The sequence below is a fragment of the Pungitius pungitius genome, chromosome 13, assembly GCF_949316345.1.
Source record: "Pungitius pungitius chromosome 13, fPunPun2.1, whole genome shotgun sequence".
NCBI classification, from domain to species: Eukaryota; Metazoa; Chordata; class Actinopteri; order Perciformes; family Gasterosteidae; genus Pungitius; species Pungitius pungitius.
Genome location: NC_084912.1, coordinates 4,596,150 through 4,612,446, shown reverse-complemented (window position 1 = coordinate 4,612,446; position 16,297 = coordinate 4,596,150). Strand labels below are relative to the sequence as shown.

The following is a 16,297-nucleotide window of genomic DNA, read 5'->3' as shown; positions in this document are numbered from 1 at the left end:
GCTCTGTGTGTGAGTGCACCGAGCGCCGCGCGTCTCGTGCCCTGATTCGCTGTAATTGCCTCGACGTCGGAAGGGGAGGAAGTGGGCCGAGGAGAAGATTCCTCGGGTTACCTCCGAGACGTCCTCCATTGTGACACTCAGCAACAGGATCCGACCCTGACCTCTGACCTCTGACCTTCCCCCCCGTGAGAATTACCTCGCCAGACTTACACGTACGACATTTAATCGTGTTCCGATTCGGATCAGTTTGGTTCTGTGTGAGAGTTTAGCAACAAAAGGTAAAGATGGAAAGTTAAAGGATCACCAAAGAGATTCATCCTGCGTTTAACTGCATTATTCAATATTCAAGAAGATGAATTCTGGGAATCATGAATGTCTGTACAATGCCAATCCATCTGGTAAATGTTGACTTAATTAAACTATAGATCTATAAACATTTATAGATCTTAAGTTCTGTTTTGACATCATGATTCCTTTTTTCTTTCCTAGTCCACATTGAGAGGGTGTCCCTGACCCCTCACGTGGGTGCCACTGTCCCCCCGAGAAGAAGGAAGCAGACCCGGGACAACATTCAGTGTTGCCGCGGCGACGCAGCTGCAGCGGCGCGTTTCAGTTCTGTTGAATTTGTTGTCGCCGACGCAAAAGTCAAGAAACAATTAGAAAGTCGCAGAAAGAAAGACGGCGTCTCCTCTGACATCATTTTTTATTTTTTTTTGTCTCCTCTCCTCCTTCTGCACTTCTTCCCCACCACCATACAGATGGTCCCAAGCTGCCTTCAATAATCCAATGCACAGCCATGCCAGTACACCCCGGGCTACACCCCTGATGCTACGCTACACACACACACACACACACGCGCGCACACACACACGCGCAGAGACAGTGCCAGTTCCCTAGGCAGGACCCCTGTCTCTCTAGCCCAGATTGGAGCAGTTTGTCTCAGCGCGGAGCAGTAACACGGGGCCTTGGGGCCCTACACGGGCCCGCAGGGTCCCACGCTGGCCTCAAGTAGCTGGGCCCTCGGTTGTGTTATCTTTTGACGACGACAATTGTTATTATTGCACGAGCTGGTGTGGCCACATGTTGTCGTTTTCATCGCTTTAAACCAGGCCGTCTGACAGTAAAAAACAGAACGAGAGAGAGAGGGAGGTGAGAGGAAAGCAGCGAAAGGAGGATAAGGAAGCGGACTTCTTGAGAGTAAAAAAAAAAAAAGAGGGCAGTTTGCCGTTTTGCAGGACGGACAAAAAAGGGAGGAACGGGGCGAGGGGGGGGGAGCGGCGGAAAGAGAAACAGGAGGGATGGAAAAGAAAGATGGGTGCGCAGAGGGAGGGATGGATGCGGCGGATGGGGGAGGGAGGGAGGGATGGAAGACAGGGATGGAAGGAGGAATGTGACAGATGGGTCGTGCCTGGCCAGAGCTGGGAGGGAGCGGGGAGAGGTTGGCAACACAGGGTGAGAGAACACACACACAAACGCGCACAACACACACCGTGAACCGCACGCGTGCGCGCACGTGCGGCGGATAACTCCTCACGTGCGCGCCCGCCGCTGTCACCACAGTGTTTTTTTTTTTCTTTTTTTTTTTTCGATGTCTCTCCTTGTGTCAAGAAAATGTCGGCATATGATAAATAGACAAATAGATGGCGCAGCGGACATCTTTCGACATATTGTTCGCATAAATTGATGTTGTTCTGAGACACGGGAGTCAAACGGGGGGGGGTTTTAGAATGGGAGAGTTGATCAAGGTTCATCAACGTGGGCCTTCGTGAAGTAGAGCGGCCAGTCGAGGGAGATAAACTTATTTCTGGTTTAGGATGAAGTAAAATGCACATCACACATTACTAGTTTGTATGTGTCCTGAAACCAATGGTTTTTATCCTTCTTTTTTTTAGATTGAATCATTTTGGTCTCTTTTGTGAATGTCTTTTCAGCCGTGTTATGTGCACGTGGTTTGTGTCGCAATCAAATCATCTTATCACAAGTCTCTGTGCAGATGTTCAGATAAGATTTGTGTGTGTGTGTGTGTGTGTGTGTGTGTGTCTTTCATCATGTCTCCACTGTTTCATCAGGAGGAAGGAAACAACAGGGAGAATGAACTTGACGCTTCCACAACACCACAGCTGCTTAACTGCTGCTTGCTTGACATGCGCGTGTGTGTGTGTGTGTGTGTCTGCTTGTACATGTGTGTACAACTCAGCAGGCAGGTGCAGCAGATGTCCGAAACACACATCTCACACACACACACACACATACAGTAACGCTGTTAACATCTACGCAGCCGAGTTGGTGACATTAATAGGCCCCTCCCTGCGTTACCCCGCGAGGTCACCATGGCGATGATAAAGTGCTGAGTCGTGCACATGTGTCCCGGTGCCAGCAGTTTCCAACGACACCCCGATCACGCCCTGGTAATGCCCCTTATCTGCCAGACACACACACAGCTGGGAGAGGGGTCGCGTGAAATGAGGTTTCATTTCTTTCTGCAGGGCGTCATTGTTTCTTTAACCCGAAATCCAATTAATTTGTCTGTTGTTGTTTTTTTTCGGATCGTCTTCAAGTGAATCCTTCATGTTGGACGATTTATGTCCCCTCCTCCCGTCCTCTGTTGTTTCTTTCTTCCACGTCCCTGTCTCTCTCATGTGGAGAGTTCACGGCGGCTCTCCTTCCACACAAGAATCAAACAAAGGACAAGTACTGTTTAATCCCGTCGTAGCCCAGCGCTAAAGGCAGACCAGCTGGAGGCCTTTGTGTGAGTGTGTGAGTGTGTGTGTGTGTGTGTGTGTGTGTTCTCCATCCGTGTGCGCTATTGCAAGTGTGTGAATCGCCGAATGACACTCTTATCTGAGTTTTTCTCATATGTGTTTATATATGTGTGTGTGTGTGTGTAGAGGTTAAAGAAGGGGGATGGGAGGGGGTTACGGATAAGTAGTATTTGGGGGGGGCCCCCCTCCCTCCCTCCCTCCCTCCGCCCCCCTCTCTCACGGAGACACACAGATATTCAAGTTCGAGTTGCGTCGCCTTTTGTTTTCAGCTGGGGGGGAGGAGGGTGCAGTGGGTGGCTGGACGGATGGATGGCTTGCTGGGACACTGTGCCCCCTCATTTTCCCAAAAATATCCCCCCCCCCCTCCCCTCCCCTCCCCTCCCCAGCCAGAGTAGTGCCACTGTATTGTCTGCTTGCAGGCGGGCCGCTTGTTGCTCGCCTTCTGTCCTGCTGTGCTGAGTGCCTCACAAAGGGGCTCTTTTAAATATGCAGACAATCCTCCATCACACACACACACACACACACACACACACACACACATGCTTTCCTCTTTCTCTCTCTATTCCATGGCTAGACGTGGCCTGGGAGTGTTTCCTTTTTTTTTCACAGAGAATCAACAAGTCTCCGACATGAAGAGGATGCAGAAGGCCTTTTTCTCCCCGGAGCGAAGCGCCGTGGTCCCGTCTATAGGCTCAAAGGACGGACTCAAAGTACGGACCCCAGCTTTGTGTTTTTAAAAAATGTTGAAAAGAAAGACTCTCAACACACACACAAAAAAGAAGTAGACCCCTGGCCTATTTTCTGGAACAAACTTCAGATTTTCTGGTTCGAAAATGTGGCGCAAACCCCCAAACATCAGGACGCTTCGGGTCCACGTTTCTTTAACCCCCCCCCCCCCTCCTCTCTCACACACACACACTTCCTCAACGCCCCGGTACGGCGTGGCGTAGGCGGCTCCCTCACGCCGAAGCGGCAGCGCGCAGGGGCCCGGGCCCCCAGACAGGAGCCCAAGCTGGTCTCGGCCTCCCAACATGTCGAGCTTGGCCTGCCTTGGGCACAGCCAAATGGTTCTGCAGCTGCCCCTTTGTCCCCCTTCCTTAAGTAAACAAAGGACAGAAACAAATTAATGACCTACATTCACAGCGAGAGAAGAAAAAAAAAAAAAAAAAAAAAACTCGCACGGCCTCCTCGCAGGGAGCGGAGTTGCGAGCAGTTGTCCGTAAGCAGATGTTCACTCACAACGCCGCAGATTGCAATTAATGATCAGCGAGCAGCGCGTAACCGAAGGATACGGCGCCTGTACTTTCTACAGCAGTCGTCATGACGCCGGCTGCCTTAAACGACAATTGAAAACGTCTCCAGAAACAGAGACTTTTGGAATAGTTTGCGCATTTAAAGTGTAATGAAAGAACACATGTTTAAAAGACTGAACTGAGAAAAAAAAAAAAAAAACTGAATTCAAAATATTTTCTTGCCCTTTCAATGTCACATAAATCACGTCCATTTCAAAACTATTAACTACTAACTTGTTAATGATTGAGCTCCCGGGAGAACAGACCCTAAACCTATTTTTAAACTTTAAAGTTTCTTACAGCAATATGAGGCCTTCATCAGACAATGTAAGAAAGATTAGGCGAGAGCTTATGGCGTGGGTGTGTGTCGGGGGGCTTACCGAGGAGACCATCTGGGGCCTAATGAGCGCTGCTCCTTGGCCTCTGTGCAGTTCTTAAGCATCTGTAAGAGCAGGTTTACTGAGCAGCAATACATTAGCTAAAGCTGATTTCCTTACTGGAAAACCGCACTTGAGGAGCTTTGGAATGAGGCTGATTCTGTGTGTGTGTGTGTGTGTGTGTGTGTGTGTGTGTGTGTGTGTGTGTGTGTGTGTGTAGCTCAACAAGCTGGTGCACATTTACTTGTCACCCGCAGCCTCCATCGGCGCAGCAGCTCCACAGTGAGTTTTTTCATGCACACACACACACGCACACACACACACACACGGCGTGTTCAGGCCATGGCACTCACACACACACACACACACACATTAACACAACTTCCACCCACATGGCAAGTCACTGGGGAACAGAATGTGAACACCTCCTGCAACCTGTAACTCTGTGTCTGTGCACGTGAGACCAGCATTTCGGATTCGTCCCTCTTTAGAGATGTTTGTGTAAAGAAGCGGAGCTCCAACATCAGTAAAAACAAAGTTATTGTTGGTAAAAATGAGACATTAGCATATGAATACAAATGAAAAAAGAAAAAAGACACCTCACGCGAAAGTTGAATTTCAAGATTCTTATAATTTATTGCAGTTTGCACACAATTTAAAAATGTCAACAACAGCACACCAAAAAATTACAAAACTAAACACAATTAGAATTTACTCCCCTTTAGAAAAAAATAAAAATAAAGAAAATCAACCCAACTATGATTGTCAAAGCTAAAAATGACTACATCTGAAAAAAAGGAACATAAAATAAAAGCAAATAAAAAATTTAATCTCAAGAGGGAGCAAATATATCTGAATCAAAATCCACTTGTTTTTTTCCCCCCCAGACAGTGATTGTCCTTTTTCAAAACAGACTCAGTCTGCCCCATCTGTCTTTCCATAAACGGTCTAATTTTATCTTTATACCTTGCTTTCAACAAAAATACCCCCCACTCCCCCCCCTCCCTCCCTCCCCCTTTGTTTTCAAGTAAGCACAGCAAAAGATGGAGATGTTTCTTCAGGGTGGTTCCTTCACAGCGGCTCGAGCGATCGACATCGCTCCCACGACTCCATCAACACGCTCACACTTTGAAAAATCAAATCAAATACAACAGCCCGGACTACAGCAGTTTAAGGCGGTCAAGTACAACCAGAGCAACCAAAAAAAAAAAAAAAAGAAAAAAAGAAACAGCAGTAATGATGAAAACAACAGCAGGATGGAGCGAGCACATATGCAGAGACTCTGCCAGTGAAGAAATAGCGTCTCGAGGAGGAGGAGGAGGAGGAGGAGGAGAAGAAGAAGAGGAGACGAGCCGACGCGCTGCAAGCCGCCCCAGTGGCGCCCACGCGGTTGCCTTGGCAAAGCCTGTAGGTGCCACCAGATGACAGGGCAACACACACACACACACACACACAACCACCCCACCCACCACATGCACATCAACGGGGGCGTGCGCGCACTCGCACATATAAACACACCGAGTGAGGGGCGGGGGGGGGGAGCGTTCAACCTTTCAGAGTCAAATGTTTTTGGATTGTATAAACGCTTGACCCTTACTTTGAAAATTCTAATGAATTAAGACATTTTAGATACAGGAGGTGTCAAAAAAAAAAAAAAAAAGTAAAATTTTAAACTGATGTTGCCCAAATTCCAAACACAACATTCACGATGATTCACATGATCAAAATGTAATAAGACATTATTTTCTGATAAATTCAATAGATTCCACGAATTTATGCACAAGTTTCAACAAATATCCCCTAAAGCGCTAAAGTATCAAATACTTTCATAGCGTTAGAAAAGTTTTTTTTTTTTAACAAAAGGCATCTTTTCCGAAAAAATAAAAAAATCAGATTTCCTGTCTTTTAGCTCAAAAAGGTGCATTCAGGCGGGCCAAATCTGTAAAGTAAGGATTATGTTTTAAGACGCTCAGACCTCGTCTCGCATTCACGTCTCGGCTGTTTGTACGGAACAAACACATCTGGGCCTTTATCTTCCAGCAGGACAGATGTTTCAGCCTCTCCTCTTTTTGTCCCCCTTATCCTTCGCTCTTTAGCCAAAGTCTGGGCCACATAACTTGCACCCAACAGACCTGAAGTAAGTGCCCGAGGAGCAGAAATAATTAAGAAACGGCTTAACCACGTTCTAGAGTCCGGAGACGTGAGAGGTGGGAAAGCAACACCCAGAGAACGCCTGAGGAAGAGGAGGAGGAAGTGGTGCTGGGACGTAGATCTTCAGCAGGTTGAATTGACCGGTGACAACCGAGCCACACGCTCATAAACACACACACGCAGAGATCAGTGCATGTACACACACACACGCACACACAGACACACACAGGCTTAAAATGCTTCATCGTGTCGCTTCAACATCTGACGGAAACACATTCGGTAACATTCTTCTAGGAGCCCAGCGACGCGTAGAAAAACAAAAAACTCTTCACTGTCAAAAGTGTTCAAACATCTCCCTCCCGATGCAAAAAAAACAAAACAAAAAAAACGTAAGGTTTAAGACAAAATCAAATGTCCATGCATTTCGTTTTCCCATATTAGTGAGAACAATATTCAGTTTTTTAACAGGCCGCACCCTGGAGTAGTATTCACAAAGAAATGAAAAGAAAAGGAAAGCCTGTTGTCAAATATTTGATCAATTACAATGTGTACAGTAATACAGCAAATTCACATTTTTATTTTAAAATATACAGGTTCGGACGTCATGCAACAACAGCAGGTCCCATTACAAAAAAAAAGTAATACAAAAAAATAATAATCATTAATTTAAAAGGAAAAGAATATAAACTGATTTAAATTCTAAAACTATAGAAGAACAATATACAACAACCTTAAATTAAATACCTTTTCAACGAGAGATGCTTTAAAGACTGCCAGCTAGATTTAAGAAAAAAAATCTATTAATAACAATAATAATTAATATAATAATTTTGTAAAGGTCTTACATTTTTAGAAAATACTTCAAATTGATTGGAAGTGAAAAAAAAGAGGAAGCTGTGCATTGCATGAGTGCCATCGGTTCGCCTGTCAGTCAGTCCGCTTCAACGCCACAGAGCCGGGGAGCGCTTCACCAACGACAACTCTATGCCAGTACAAAAAAAATCAACACACGCCAAACACACTCGTACACACTCACGCACGCCAGGTGAAAGTTTTGCCAGAGTAGTGCAGCATCGAGACACGCACACGCACGCACACACACACACACACACACACACACACGCGCACATACACTTCTTCAAACCGTGTGTGTGCGAGGTGATCACAGTACCCGTTTAGTGTATTGTTATGCTTTTTTTTTTTTTTTTTTCTAACTTCAGTGTGTTTCGACCTGATCTGATGCGCCGCTGCTTGCCGTCGGTGGAACCGAGACGCTGGCCGGCGTCGGAGTGACGCGTCGGAGGCGAGACACAAGAAAAAAAAGAAAAAAACTCTTCGAGAAGGCGAGGCGTTCTCGCTGCGACCCGTGTCCTCAAGACGCGATAAAAAAAAATAAAAAAAACACACCAAACAGAAACTTATGCCATGGATTTCAGAATAAAATAGAACACGACAAAACTACCCGGAACAGCAACGACAACGAAAACAAAAAGTCAGTAGTAACATTTTCATGTGCTATTAAAGTGCAATTGAATGAGATTTTGCGACACACAAGAACATGACTCACTTGAACCCCAAATATCAAACTTTGCCAGCCCCCCCCCTCCCCCCTCCCGGCCCTCCCTCTCCATGCCTCACTGCCTGTCTTTCACTCCCCGCCAGCCGTTTCTACTTCCACAGTTCCTGGGAGCTGTCCTCGATCGCCCAATCCCTGACATTGGGCAGAGCCAGCGGCTCGCTCTTCACCGACAGCGAGTTGACCAGTTCGCAGTGGAACTTGCGGATGTGTCGGTAGAGGTCCCCCGACTGCGTGAAGCGCCGCTCGCACCACTTGCAGGCGTGCGGCTTCTCGCGTGTGTGCACCACCGCGTGGCGGCTGAGGTTGTGCGAGTACTGGAAGCTCTTGCCGCAGGTGGTGCAGGTGTAGGGTTTCTCGCCGGAGTGTGTCCGCTCGTGGCGCTTGAGCGTGTACATGCAGGAGAAGGTCTTGCTGCAGATGGTGCAGGTGGGCACGTTGACGTCTCCGGCGGGCTTGGAGCGGATGCCCTCCTGCTCCCTGAAGTGGGAGCTGAGGTGGAGCTGGAGGATGTGCGGGGAGGGGAACACCTTGTTGCACAGCGGGCACATGAAGATCTGGGTGTGTTGCGCCGACAGCATGTTGGAGACGTACGGCAACAGGGAGCTGTCCATGGCGGTCACCTCGGCCTGGGAGCGCTCGCTTTCGCCCCCCAGTATGTCCTCGTCGTCCGCCGTGGCCGAGGGCTTGTCCTCCCGCTCCAGCTCCGAGGCCAGAGAGGCCTCTCGCAGCGCGGACAGGTGCGCCTCCAGGCCGAGCCTCCGCTGGGCCGACAGAGGCCCTCCGACCCCGTGGCGGGTCAGGCCCCCGTTGACGCTGGGGGCCGTCGCCTTGGCGATGCCGCTGTGCTCCATGTCGTAGTCCCTGCCTCCCAGTTCCTCGTCCTCGTCCGAAGCGGAGCCCCTCTCCACCTTCACCCTCACGGCCAGCGGGCTCTGGAGGCGGTCCGGCGTGGCGGCCCCGCTGAAGTAGGACTGGTGGTGGTTGCTGTGGTTGCTACCGGCGATTGGCTTCACCGACAGGTCCAGGACGCAGTCGGTAGCGTCGTTCGACACCCTCCTGCCCCGGTGCGCTCCGCGAGAGCCCACCGAGCGATGGGACCTCTGCGAGAGGGACCCGGCGGAGCTGGTGGGGCTGCCAGCCGGGGAGAGCAGCTTTCCTCCCTCCCCCGGGCCTTCGGCGCCCTGCATCTCGGCCTCGCCGCGCCCCGGGCTGGTTCTCGCCACGGCCGGCGTCACTGGTCTGTCCGCGGACGGCAGCCTCAGCCACAGCGGCCCTCCCTCGGCCTTCACCGCCTCCTCCTCTTCGTCGCTGTGCAGCAGGTCCGCGCTGGCGGGGCGGCCCGTGGAACCGTCCGACAGGCTGTCGGCCTTATCGGAGCAGCTGGACCCGCCGTCCTCTTCTCGGCGCGTGCTGTCGGCCTCCGTCGTGGCCTTCCGCTTCAAGCGCTTCTTGCACACCTTGACAATGTCATACATGTGCAAGTAGCTGGCCGCTGCCAGCACGTCCTCCACGGGAAGGTCCTGGAACTGCAGCTTGCCCTCGTACATGAACTCCAGGAGCAGGGAAAAGGCCGGGGCCGTGACAATGTCGTTGTTGAGGTGCACCACGTCTCGCTTGTCCAGCTGGTCCTTGTAGAAGAGGTGAAAGTACATGCTGCAGGAGGCCAACACAGCGCGGTGGGCCCGAAACTGGGCATCGCCCACCAGCACCGTGGAGTCACACAGGAAGCCCTGGTGCCGCTGCTCGCTCAGACACTGGAGTAAATGTCTGCTGTGGTCTGGGAACTCCATCTTGCCGTCCTCATAACCTACATAGACACAGAGGCAGAAGAGTCAAAGTTAGATACGGATGACAAAAGATATGCGAGTTCAGACTTGACATTTACACCTAATGTTGACTTTAGAGAGGTTTTGCAATATTTGAACTCAGTTGTTCTATTTTCAATCAAATATTTGTTCCTTTTTTAGTGTTCAGCGGAGATGGAAAGGAAAAAAAGGCACCACCAAATGTTAAAGTAAAAGTAAAACCCACTAAAGACAATTTAAATTTAAAGACAAAAAAAGATTTTCTATAAATAACACATCATTTTAAAATTATTTATGTAAGGAGATTTTGAAATTAAGAGAAGTTAAGAGTTAAGTGATCATGACATTCTCCCTGTCACCATTTAGGTTTTAGTTTGAAAATTGCAATAAGATGCATAAAAGGAGACAAATGACCAAAAACACATCCATAACTGATGCTGAAAGAAACTATACAAGTGAAAAGAACACATCAGCAATAGATATGTCAGTAAATGGGAAAACAGACATTTCTATCACCAAAAAGGTAAATTAAAAAAATGCAAATATAACAAACATATTTAAAACGTTTTCATACTAGATAGCCATGATTTTCTTTTACTCACAATCACAGCATCAACACAGATTTTTCTGCTCAATTTTTTTTTTTTAAACACGCTGATAGTTGTAGTCATGCACACGTTTGTTGGTACAGCGATGCCGATCGTTGATATTAATTCAACAACGATTTTCTTCATCTGCAGTAAATTAAAAGAAAGGGAGGGGGGAGACTGAGGACAATATACAATTAAATAGAACTAGCAATATTTCAATAATCTCTATTTCCCTTTTTACCCAGACACGGACTTAACGTCAGGTAAACCAGCAGCTTCTTCTACTCAGATTCTCTCAAACTCCTCTGCCTGCACTCCTGGATTGTCGCTGCACCTACGCTGGTTATTTTTATTAACCCACTTTGGCCTGGCCTGGCACAGCCCTTTTAGGTAACCGGCTTTCAGCTGCACACGCTGTCCTCACGCACACACACACACACATAGTACCAGCCTACCTACCAACCACCTCCACAGGCTAAGTCGAACAGGAAAAACTGGCCAATTGAAAACCAAACAGCTTGTCCCCTGTTTAACCTGCGATCGCCAGCTTTAGGCGGAGGACGATGGGAGGGGGATAAAAAAAAAAAGTAAAGCGATTCACCGCAAAGTGTCCTTAAAAAAAAAAAAAAAAAAAAAAAAAAAAGAAAGTCAATGAAATGTATCTAGTTGATAAAATAAATGAACGACTAAGTGTGGGATGGCAGAAGGCGATGAGGAGACTGAGATCTGCATGATGTTTAAGTCCCACCTGTTAACCAAGTCGATTTGTCCCGTCTGAGAAAATACATCGGTCCCGCTCTGCCCCGAGTTGACCGAAGCAGCTAAATCACCTCATTTGAATAAAGCCAAACCAAGAACGTCCCCGTGTGTGACACTGAGCGTGAGCGTGTGTGTGTGTGTGTGTGTGTGTGTGTGTGTGTGTGCGCTCGCCCTCCGGCTTGTTCAGACTGCTTTAAATGAGGGGGCTTACGGGGACATGGGTGGACCACCTCCCAACCTCCACCCCCCTCTCCTTCAAAGCCTCCACCCCCCGCCCGGCCGAACTCCTCAGACCGCCACCTCCCCCTTCCACACACTCTCCGTCACTCACATACACACACACACACACACACGCACACTCCTTCCCATCTGAATCTTACAAGAAAAAACCCTGCACATCCGCTCCACAGTAGAAGCTGCCCTCTTCCGCGACCCGGCCCCTCCCGCCCGCCCCACCCACCACCCAGAGGAGAAGACTTACAATACAATCACTGTAAGTGCCCTGCTCGTCACAGCATCAATCCTAATCCTTAAAGATGGCTAAAAATAAAAGGCGGTGGTGGCGGTGGCGGTGGCGGTGGGGAGCGAGCCGCCAGCGGAGGCTCAGGAGGGCAGCAGCCCGTCGCCCGGCCGGGCCAGTTAGCTCAGGCAGGGGTCTGACAGAGACACGCAGAGGGGCAGGGAGGGAGAGGCGGAGCGGGAGAGGCTGGGACGGCCGGGGAGGGAGGCTTACCCACATCTGATCCAGCTGACGGGGGCCATATGGCAGCTGCTAGCCAGATAAAGAGATTAAGACTAGGAGGGAGTGCGATTACAGCTGTCTAGCCAATTCAGGCAGCTCAAATCTGCAACTTCTAAATTAGTCTCCTCTACTCCGGCCGACAGGAGGAGAAAGAAGACAGCACATGCTTTCAAGTAAATTTGACATAGCGTTAGATTTAACTGAAGAAACAAGAACAATAACAGATAAAATGATTAGGACTAAATAGTAGCTTATTTTATGCTTAAATTTGGACATTTCTGTTCATTCATCAACTACATTTTTTTTAAATTTGTCTTGACTGAAATGAGATGAATTAAAAAAATGTCTATATATATATTTATTTTTTTTAATTTTTAAAATAAGATCTAATGACTATTTCCCTTTTTTGAATATTTAAAAAAATAGACCCAATACATGTATTTAAAATAATGTTTTCACAGTGGTAACTTCTGAATGAAAAGACACCTCGCACCACAAATAGCAAACAAAATGCAAAAAGAGTTTTAAATGCAGCCCTCTAGACGTCGAGACCCTCGACCCAGACAACTTCAAACCCAGCAGAGTTCCCGGACTGCGATTACGCCTCGGACCGGCAGCACCAACACGAGTTTACGAGTCACCAGCAGCTTCACACAGCGCTCACACTGGTTTGGCACACCGGAGATCCCCCCACAACAAAACAGAATAACTACTCCACCACTCCGGGTCCCCTCTACTCTATTCACTTTGCCTCACAAACACACACAAACACGCACACTGGCGCACAAGACGATACCTGCAGCAGTATGCATCAACTTGATTAACTCCACTGTAGCAGAATAGCTGGGCTCTCTGGCTGGGAATGGCTGTGTATCGCTGTCTTTCTCTTCGTTGCTTGCTCTCTCTGAATCAATGAGTGGGTAGAAGACGAGAGAAGAGGAAGAAGAGGAAGAAGAAGAAGAAGAAGAAGAAGAAGAGGGAGGCAGGCAAAAAAAAACACGCTGTTCAAACTGCGAGGGACAGATGCAAAGTGGAGGAGATGTTGGAGGGGGAACGAGATACCACCTCCCTCCTCCTCCTCCTCCTCCTCCTCCTAACTGGCGCTGATCGGCAGCAACAAACACACACACACACACACGCATACCCAGCGAGCGCACACACACACACACACACAGAGCACTAACTCTCCCAGGCTGCCGCTGAGACTCACAATAAAGGACTGGGGAGGGGTGGAGGCGGTGGAGGGATGGAGGAGGAGGTGGTGGGGTGGATGGCAGCCTGTCAGCTGCTCTGACATCATCCTCAGATGGAGATGCTACCTCCAGCTGTGCTCTTTCTACAGCCATATGCTGCCTCCTCTACACTCCTGCCACCAGACTCCTCTTTCATTCTACCAACACCAACACCACGCAACTTTGTCTCTCCCTCTCTGGGAAACGAACACGGGGCGACTAAATGCAGCGCTGATTTACTCTTTGGGAAATAGAAAAAGAGTTGCCACTTGCCAAATAATGCCACAACAACTGCTCACTGCTATAGAATACTAACAGGGAAAATGGGACAGTTGATGTTTTTCTCATTTTTAAATAGCCCCGTCCTCCTCTACATGTCTTCTAATAACCATAAACAAAAGGCCAACACGGCACATTTGCAACTGACAGACACACGCAGCTGATATTGTTTTCCACTTCTTTTCGGTTCAGCGCCGCTGCCTCGTCTTGTATTCATTCACTCATTCATTCATTCACCAACCCACACGCACACACGCACACGCGCACGCACGCACACACACACACACACACACACACACACACACACACACACACACACACACACCCTTGCCGGACCCTTCGGACAACTGACAGGAACAAAAATGAAATGAGGAAACAATGGGAACTCGTAATAAAGAAAGAACCTGATGAGTGCAAATCCCAAACAAAGGAGCGAACAAGCCTTTAATGACCGGGGGAGACACTTCACTTTCGCTTTAGCGGAAGTGTGCATGTGAGGAGCGTGTGAACGACCAGCCACCAAACGCGTTTTTCTATCAATTTCATTTTGTGCCCGAAACTAAAAAATAAAACGCCCTTTAATCAAGTTTAAAGTACTATTCCAGCACACCGGTGGCCTTTAATACAACATCGAGGTCAACGGAGTGTTGTACGCACATTGATGTCGTGCTAAAGAACTGAAATTATATTATTTTTCTTCGTTTTAAACTGCGTCGAGCAACGTAACCTCAAACACTAAGATAACATCAGCCCACTTTTTTTTTTTTAAATTCACAAGTGAGTCAACACTTTAGTAACCAAAAACAAGACATTTTGTATCATATTATTAATAAGCTCACGTGGGCTCACATTTCGGCTCTGTTTTGTTTTTTTCAAGTGTTCAGACGTTAATAAAAACCCACGACTTAAACTTGGATTAACCTCAGCACTGGAGTTTCAGTTGGCATTTAACAGTTACAATTACACCGTTAGAAACCCGTGGGTCGCTGCACACAACTGATGCACCACTGCGATGCACGTTTTATTGTATTAAACGATCGTGACAGTGCTGCGATCACCGCCGCGGCACGCGCAAGACTCCAACGTGATCGATAAGTTTGTCATCGATTACACCTACACGCCCGTTAACTTCATTCAAAGCTTTTTTTTTGTTGTTGTTGGGTCCGTGGAGGAAATTAGCACCACTCAACAACAACAAAAAAGTCAGTGATGTTAGGCAGGCTGTGAGATTGTTGTCGAACAAACTAAAAAACACATCTCTAAGCAGAAGACGAACACACACACACACACACACACACACACACAGACACGGACACACACCGACCCAGGCAGCTAGCTTTAGCCCGATCGAAGCTAACAAAAGTAAAGCGAAGCGGCTACAACATGGAGCTATTTACAGTTGTTCGCAAGGCCCCGGTGCTATGACAACGGCTACTAAAACACAGAGGAGCGCGAGCTAACATGGCAACTATTAGTGCACGGAGACGACACAGCAATGCTAAGGAAGGTTTAGCTTCTCTTCCCCCCCCCCACCTCCCATAGACACATACACCTCTCTCCGTAACCCACCCTCGCTCTCCTGAGCCTCCTTTAACCGGACTCCGGTGTTAAGAGGCGGACACTTACAGGACGAAACGCGGTCCAACGTCTGCGCCGCTTCCTCCCGTCAAACGCTCCTTCTTCGCCTCCTTTTTGCTTTCCGTCGCGGCGACAAAAACTAGATTGACTTTGGACTAATTTCCATAACGAGGCTGCCGAGGCGAGCGGGCGGAGGGGACGTGGTGGTAGTGGTGGTGGTGGAGGAGGAGGGAGGGAGGGAGGGGGGCGGAGGAGATGGGAGGGGGGGGGGGGGGAGTGAGTGGGGAGTCTAGCGCTCTGCGGCGGGCCAGATGTTTCCGAGCTGTTGCTGCTCAACTCGGGGCTTGGGAAATCCAACCAATGGTTCCCGGCGAGGAAGCGAGGGAAGGCAAATTGGAAAGCGCCCCCCCTCCCCTTTGGAACGGAGGAGGGTGTGTGTATGTGGGGGGGTGGGGGGGGGTATGTCTTCTCTCGTCGGCGGAGGGGTTGACACCAGCGGCGGCGGCGGCAGCACACACCGTGAGAAAGAGAAGGAGAAGAAGAAGAAGAAGAAGAAGAAGCCGGGGCCAAACCAACTGGTTCTGCGAGTCAGTGAGGCGGACTGGCGCAGCGGAGAGCGCGAGAGAGTGGAGAGCGGCGCGGTGCGGCCTGGGTATTGTAGTCAAGTCGGAGCAGTGGGGGGGGGGGTGTGTGTGTGCGTGTGTGTGTGTGTGGGCGGAGCTGATGTGAGCAGGTGCACCACCTTGAGAGGGAGGCAAGAATGCTAATGCCTAATGTTGCATTCATGAAATAATAACAGCTTTGAGTATGAGAAAAGAAATACAGGTGCTAATCAAAGACATAAAACACCGGAGAGCTGAAAGTAAATACTAAATGATTTTGGGACTTTGGAACTTTAAATTCCGATGAAAGTATTCTATAGGCAGTAGTACTCTATCAGGCACATAACTGATTAGTCCATCACTGCATATCACAGCAAAAGCAGAAACCATTTTCTAATTGTCTAATTTGTTTTTCATTTCAAGATATACAGTCATTCCATTTTGCCAACTTCTCAAATGAGATTTGTTTGCCTTTTTTTTAAATGAATGCTCAGTGCTAGAATTTTTTGGGGGGGGCTAAACCATTCATTAATTGATTGTAAAAATAAT

The 16,297-nt window shown here is 48.5% G+C and overlaps 1 protein-coding gene across 5 annotated transcripts; it reads right to left on the bottom strand.

The window, feature by feature from the left end:
- Positions 1-5,042: 5,042 nt before the first annotated feature.
- zbtb18 (zinc finger and BTB domain containing 18) lies at positions 5,043-15,370 on the bottom strand. Of its 5 annotated transcripts, none has more exons than XM_037465003.2 (2): positions 15,195-15,370; positions 5,043-9,968 (listed from the first exon to the last, which is right to left on the bottom strand). In XM_037465003.2, the coding sequence occupies exon 2, from the start codon at positions 9,949-9,951 to the stop codon at positions 8,251-8,253; it is 1,701 nt and encodes a 566-aa protein (XP_037320900.2). In that variant the 5' UTR covers positions 9,952-9,968; positions 15,195-15,370; the 3' UTR covers positions 5,043-8,250. The 5 variants fall into 5 exon arrangements, with proteins under 5 accessions (XP_037320900.2, XP_037320899.2, XP_037320898.2 ...); XM_037465002.2 differs by lacking the exon at positions 15,195-15,370 and adding an exon at positions 12,854-13,220; XM_037465001.2 differs by lacking the exon at positions 15,195-15,370 and adding an exon at positions 11,305-11,455.
- Positions 15,371-16,297: the final 927 nt, after the last annotated feature.

Coding starts and splice junctions, on each gene's coding strand:
- zbtb18 (XM_037465002.2), bottom strand. CDS start 13,199: ATGCGTGTGTGTGTGTGTGTGTTTGTTGCTGCCGATCAGCGCCAGTTA. Junction 9,969..12,853: donor GTTGATGCATACTGCTGCAG/GTATCGTCTTGT, acceptor GTGTCTATGTAG/GTTATGAGGACGGCAAGATG.